This window comes from Urtica dioica, chromosome 7 (assembly GCF_054948205.1).
Source record: "Urtica dioica subsp. dioica isolate 48M chromosome 7, U.dioica_male_clone48M_v1_H2, whole genome shotgun sequence".
Classification (NCBI taxonomy): domain Eukaryota; kingdom Viridiplantae; phylum Streptophyta; class Magnoliopsida; order Rosales; family Urticaceae; genus Urtica; species Urtica dioica.
This window is the reverse complement of record NC_142762.1, coordinates 37,664,916-37,671,694: the sequence shown is the minus strand read 5'-3', so window position 1 is coordinate 37,671,694 and position 6,779 is coordinate 37,664,916. Positions and strand designations below refer to the sequence as shown.

At 35.6% G+C, this 6,779-nt stretch overlaps 1 protein-coding gene across 1 annotated transcript; it reads right to left on the bottom strand.

Annotated features, from left to right (window-relative positions):
* Positions 1 to 330: 330 nt before the first annotated feature.
* On the bottom strand, positions 331 to 1,970 carry LOC149391291 (uncharacterized). Its single transcript, XM_089619972.1, has 8 exons — positions 1,846 to 1,970; positions 1,720 to 1,771; positions 1,519 to 1,592; positions 1,258 to 1,359; positions 1,039 to 1,185; positions 761 to 812; positions 569 to 642; positions 331 to 466 (listed from the first exon to the last, which is right to left on the bottom strand). Exons 1-8 carry the CDS (start codon positions 1,968 to 1,970, stop codon positions 361 to 363), a joined length of 732 nt encoding a protein of 243 aa, XP_089476098.1. The 3' UTR covers positions 331 to 360.
* Positions 1,971 to 6,779: the final 4,809 nt, after the last annotated feature.

Genomic DNA, 6,779 nt, shown 5'->3' with positions numbered 1-6,779 from the left:
AAAATAGCCTTAGCCTCCAGTATTTTTGGGAAAAGTAGCGCACGGCATCGTAGCATTACTTGGAACTCAAAAAAGAATTTAGCCATGACAAACTTATTATTCTTGATTAACCGACCAAGCCACGCATTAAAAGGAAATTTAAAACGATTACATAACGCATGATCACAAGTAATTGACTACGAAGAAGAAACGAAAGACTTATAGTGAAAGTATATCAAACAAGAATGGATGATATTGAATTTCAATCGCACTTCGGAACGTCAGTCATTCGTACTTTCCTTCTTCCCTGAAATAGAATATAAATAAATAAAACGAATCAATATTTACGTTTTAATGCTAAACTAACGATCAAAGAAAGCTTTATACTCGCCTTCTAGTGCCACTACTTCTGAACAAAACAAGATACAGAGGGTCTTGAGATGAAAGCCCGGAGAGCTTCGTCAAGATAAAAGTACACGTCACCATGCTGCAAAAGAAGAAAAACCATTTGATTTATTCAAACGAACTACAAAATAAATATGAATTACTAGCTACTTGAAGAAACAAAACTACTGTAATAGTATTTTACCCGCCGAATAAATATATCATTAATATCCAAAGCGCTGCACTGACTGCACTTGATTCTTTGTAAGCCACCCAAACCTGGATTTCAACACCGGAATTTAAGAAATAACTAAATATATATAACCTAGCTAAATCCCAAATGTTGCTATTAATCAGTGACAACAACAAAAATAAAATATCACAGCTTTGCACATACTGCTATGACACTGATAGTGACATGGAAGTTAGCCTGAGCTACTTGTGCCCACCTGTGAGTACACACACACATATATATATACACACACACATGTCAGTATATTATATAATCAAAACGAAGGAACACTAAAGTAAAGATCCAAACAAACGTGTAACATACAAATTTCTATGTAATTAATTTATTTTTTCAAGGGGGTAAATGTGAAAGAGCATATACGTTTTGGGCTAAAATTGTAAATGACTTTTACGCACATAATTAGGGGAATATAGAAGACTTACGGAGAGGTAAGGAATTGGATAAAAAGAGAGTAATGAATGACAAGAGTGTAAAGAAAATCTCCGAGCAGCCAAAACCCCAATACGCTGAGGATGACTCTGCCTGCAATTACAGGGACGTGCTTCGCTTTGTGTTCACCATTCTTGTTCCTATGTGGAATATGATACCATTAATATATTTTTTTTTAATCACAACAACTGATTATGTCATCGTTGACTTACTTGTTTGGACGCCGCAACAGAGCATGATAAATTGGATCACAATCGGTCTCTTGCCGTGACAGTTTGAATAACTGTGTAACAACGTACACGCATGTTGCAATGCTGAGACGCGAAAATTAATAAGGGTTAGGAATTCTGATTTCATGTCTGAATTCTCTAACTTTATTGGTCGTTTTCAATTCCAGATGGTTTTGATTAAAAGAACTAAAAGGGAAACCAACGTAGATTAAAGTAACATGGTATAAAGTGAATATTAAATACCTGCCTACACAAGCTAATAAGATTATCCAAACTGTTGCACTAATCCAGTTGGGTTCCTTGTAAATGATCCAAGCCTGGAATATAAAGACAAAATAATAGTTTAAATGCACAGAAAGAACTCCTATCTGAACCTCTCGAATAATATCAATATCTAGACCATAATCGTACGACAAAGAAAACAAACACAATCTCAAATCGTACCGCCAAAATCGCCACGTGCGCGTAGAAATCAATCACTGTAATTACGACCCACCTGAAAGGAAAAGAAAGGAGCTGAGATTCAAACATAGACGGCGTTTTGTGAAGAGTACTGTGGTTTCGACTTACGGTTGAAGATTTTCTCTCCGAAAAGGATAGCCGTTAACTGAGAGCGTGTAAGCCAAAAAGACGGCCAATGCAAGCCCTAACGCCGTAAATAGGACCTTCAAGCCAGTCGCCACAGAATTCGTCATTTTTATCAGATTCCGATAGAGCAATGAGGCTAAATAATTTTTTTCAACTGATACAGTAGAAGAAGAACACGGAGAAAAAGAGGACACTATATATAGCTAGCTCCACGGAGTTCACATTCATACAGCGGCATCAAAGGCTTATCACATATGTAAAAAAAAAATGAAAAATGAAAAATGAAAAACAAAAACACAGAAATATTACTTCCGATGGAAAATACTATATTGTATATATTTTTTTCAAAAGGCAACTGAATTTTGTGAGAGGAATAAGTAAAGTTCTTATTCAACGGGTTTAGAAAATAAATAACAACTTTCTACATATCACAACTTTCTAGAAGATATTAACAATTTCCTAGGTCAACTTCTTAGACATGTTTTCTAGACCAACTATTTCCTAGATTAGAGATAAGACTAATCTTAAGAAAATTAATTAACTTAATTAATCTTAATACAATTTTAGACTCCTCCTCAACTTGGACGGTCATGCCCATGCCCAAATCAAACAAAATACAAACTAAGTGAAAACGTCAAATTTGATCACCATTTTTGTTTCTGCTCAGTAAGCTTTATTGAAATTAAATGTGTTCAACTGCTACATGTAGAAACTAATGAGCAGAGAAAAAGAACCAAAACAAAAGGAGTTTTTTATTCGCTTACAAAGTAATGAAAAGGGGTCTCTCAGAATGTGATCCAATTTATCTGCAACATGATAAATTGGATCACAATCGATTTTTTTGCGCCGTAGCTTTTATGCCGTTGTAGTTTTTATTTTATTTTTTAAGACCGTTAACAAGAACTTTCACTTGATTACAACATTGCGGAACTGAGAATATAGCTCCATGTGGAAATGGTTCACGTTCATACTTTCACAAACTAGCCCATGTATTTTATTATCATTCTACTTTTTTCAAAATATGTTCTTATTCTACTTTTATCCATGTTGTCTTCATTACTTACAAGCTCCCAATGAAAGTAGGTCTTGTATTCGTGGCATTCTCCAATTAATGCAACGATTTAGATCCCATTTTCCATGCATTTTTTTGGTCCCAAAAAATGAATTAATTATCCAATGAAAACCATCAAAGTCAACGCTAAAACTGTGGAAAGCAGAAATATTGTTCGGAAAAATTAAATTGTTATATGATAAATCTGCTTGGTAATGGATATTCCGACGTAAAATATAGAAAAATATAAAATATATTATTCTTACACAATTTTCAAATTTTTAACATAATATATATGAATTTTCAAACTTATAATACGCAGTATTTATCCTTCAATATCTTATAGATTGGGTGACACCACTTCATTCTTACGAGGTCTTTCTTTTATTTGAGGTCATGCGTTCAATACGGCTTAGTGTAAAAAAAAAAAGTCTTCAATATTGACGCACACGGTTAATTCTTATCATTTGTGTTTAAATATAAATGTAATTGAGTATGATATGTGACAAAGAAATATTAAAAGAAATACGTAGTGATATATATATATATATATATATATATATATATATATATATATATTTCATAATATGTATAGAGTAATAAATTTGTTATTTATCGTGGTAGCTGAATGTAATGGTAATCTCACACATATCTCGACGAAGAGGTTTTGGGTTCGAATCCCCTGAACTGCAGAAATGCATGTCTTCTTACAGGTGAGTTATTTATCATCTTTTAATTTAATATCTCTGTACTAAATTATGTAATCTTGGTCCGTGTTACATGCGCTTGCACTTCTAATATATCATATCATATAATTTTGACCAGTGTCAATTCTAAAAAAATATTATTTATCCTTTTGAAAATTATTAAAAATTATTATTTCATATTTCAATTATTCGTTTCAACATATTTACTTTTATATGATATATATTGATATATATATATATATATATGTATATAATATTTCGTATATCAGTTATATGTAATTGTTACTTTATTAAATACGGTGGTATCCCGTGCATTAAATTAGAATGGGCTAAGTAACAACAGTTCCCTTTCATCAATATTGTGGTCCAATTATTAACAAATTTATGAAAATAATCAATTTATTAAAATAATATTTCAATATCCAATAATATCTTTAATTAACGATTAATATTATTAACTGTTAAAATAAATAATATTAACTTTCATATAATTTTATCAATTAATTTTAGTAATGATCACAAGAATAACAATTAATATTATTAATGGTAATAAGATAATAATTAATATTATTAACAGTAACAAAAACAACTATAAATCTTATTAATGGCAATAAAAACAATAGTTAATCTCATAGTTAATCTTCTTAACTGTTACAAGAACACAAGTAAATCTCTATATATATTTTTTTTTTAGAAAAAGGGGCTCGGGGCCTTCTATTAGATTATGGGTAAAACACCCAGAGATACAGCTTTAGATTTTCTTGATCCAAAGTACAAAAGGAACCTCGATCGGAGCCGATCAACCGCTAACGCTAACGTCAACGCCAAATACAAATAAAAGTCCAGTTTGTGCATAGAAAGCACAATGCGAATAGAGCAAATATCAAGCTCTTTCAAATATCCCTGAATGGATGGTGGAAAGATCCGACCAACCGTGGTCCATCGACCATGAAGAAGACAAATCTTCTGCCTGCATAGAAAAAAGTCTAACAGAGTTTCCCGAGCGGAAAGTTGGACGATGGCTAACCCAACTCCAAACCAAAACATAATATTACCTACTAAAACAAAGTTCCAACAAAAACTAAATAAAACCAAATATGAAACAAACAGCAAACCAAAACCAACACCCAGATCGGCGGAGCGCATCTCCGAGAGACAAGCCCCAAAACCGCGACGAGACACCCCCAGCCGGAAACCCGAGACAAGCGGCGGAGCGAAGCTTTCGTCGCCGGAGAACGACGAACGGCCACCCAACACCCACATCCCGAGAAGAACGGCGGAGAGGGGCTGCGAAGCTGCGAGGAGCAAACCCAGACGATGACGAATAGCGGAGATGCGCACCTCGGAGAGGCTGCCGGAACAACCCGTTGGCTGGATCTGGAGGATTGAAACAGATCTGAAAAAGTTCAAAGAGAAGGAGAAAAATAAACAAAAGCTTGGAGGAAAAGAGAGCTCGATGGGCTCCCCCCCAGGTCGGAGCTTGCCGCAGCAGCGGCGTCCGGGCCCCGGAGGGGACGGCGGCGGCTCAAACACTGATACTTTTCTGCTTCTGGAGAGGGGTTTTTTTTTCTCCGAGCAGGAGAGAGAAGGCAACTAAGTAATATTATTGTAAAAAAAAAAGATGTTGGAAGTAAGGCTGTTGGAAGTGGCGAGCGAAGCAGCTGCGCTGTGTGCGGTGGTGCTTCTGATCGGCTGCGTCTGGGCTCGTCTCTAGAATAATCTAGATGACATCATCACTCAGAAAACACTGGAATGGTTCATATACCCAATAAACCTAACCATAGTCGTGGTGGCCACTATATTTGGGCGGTTTGGTTCCTCCTTACATCTCTCATGGCCTTCTCGGCCGACCACTAGCCCAAGCTCGACCTCACGTGGCAGAGCGTGGCGGCCATGCTCTTAGAAGCCGCCGTCGGAGTCGCCGCGGTGTGTCTCGCGGAGAGGTTTCTGGGGTTGATTGTGCAACGTCTCTACTTCGCCGCAAAGAAGAACTCGACGGTGCTAAAGACAAAAGTGGGGTGATGAGATTGTTAGCGATGGAACCCGTGTTCGTACTTGTGGTAGTCTCAGCGGCGGTGGTGTGGATGGTCTAGTTTGTTCTCTCATGCGTTGGCTTCTTGGAGGGTCTGGGCGTGGCGGGGACGATTTTAGACGTGGCCGGCGGATCGGCAGCACTGCTTTTTGCAGTGTCTATCGCCGGCTCGTGCTTACATCATCTTCAATGTTGATTGGAAAGGTGAGAACGCGGTCATTATCGTCTTCATGCCCGACATTATTTGGATGCTTTGGCATCTTTACCTACATCTTATGCGATGATCAATAGGCTTTAGTTGTTCCGTTTTATTATCAAGCGTTTTAATTTTCAAGCATTTTTTTTAAGGCAGCTTTGCTGCAGTGAGGATTGAACCCACGACATCCACACATGAGGTGGTGTGGAATTACCACTAGGCTATCCTAGGTACCACACAAGCATGCATTTTTTTTATTGGTCTTGTGCGTGTTTAATTGTTCTTTTGATCATAGTCGGTTTTATCAAGTGCTTTTCTAATTACGTTATTTTCCGCTCTTATTATTATATCTACATACAAAAAAGCCTCAAATTGTAGCTTTTAACTTTTTAGTTAAAACATTCAAAAACATTTTTCAACTTAAAAAAAAACAATTTCATCAAACCCTTAAACTTAATATAAGCCAAACATAACCAATACCTTTTAGAAAAATTTGTTTTACCAAACATAAAAACGCTTACAAATTGTGTAAAAAGCTAAAAGCACCATTACTAAGTAACAATCAACCTAGTTTCTAATGTGACAGGAAGATACTAACTTACGCTATTTATAGGTGTTCTATTAGTAAGAAGTACATTGTGCTTTCCCATGTGGGACTTGTTTTTGCTTCAGTTTATACCAAAGTTTAAAATGTCATTTTCGATGCCGTTTCAATACTCTTGATTAATGGAAAATCGACACGCCGACGGAAAACCGAAAAGAAAAAATGTGAAAACAGGCAAATGAAATATCGTTTTCAAATGACGTTTTCGATAGAAAACCGAATGATCATAATGTTGTAGAATATATTAAAAATATATACATATACGTATTTTACAATTTTAATTTAATTTATTTATATAGTGTATTTTGTTATTTGTAATATATTAA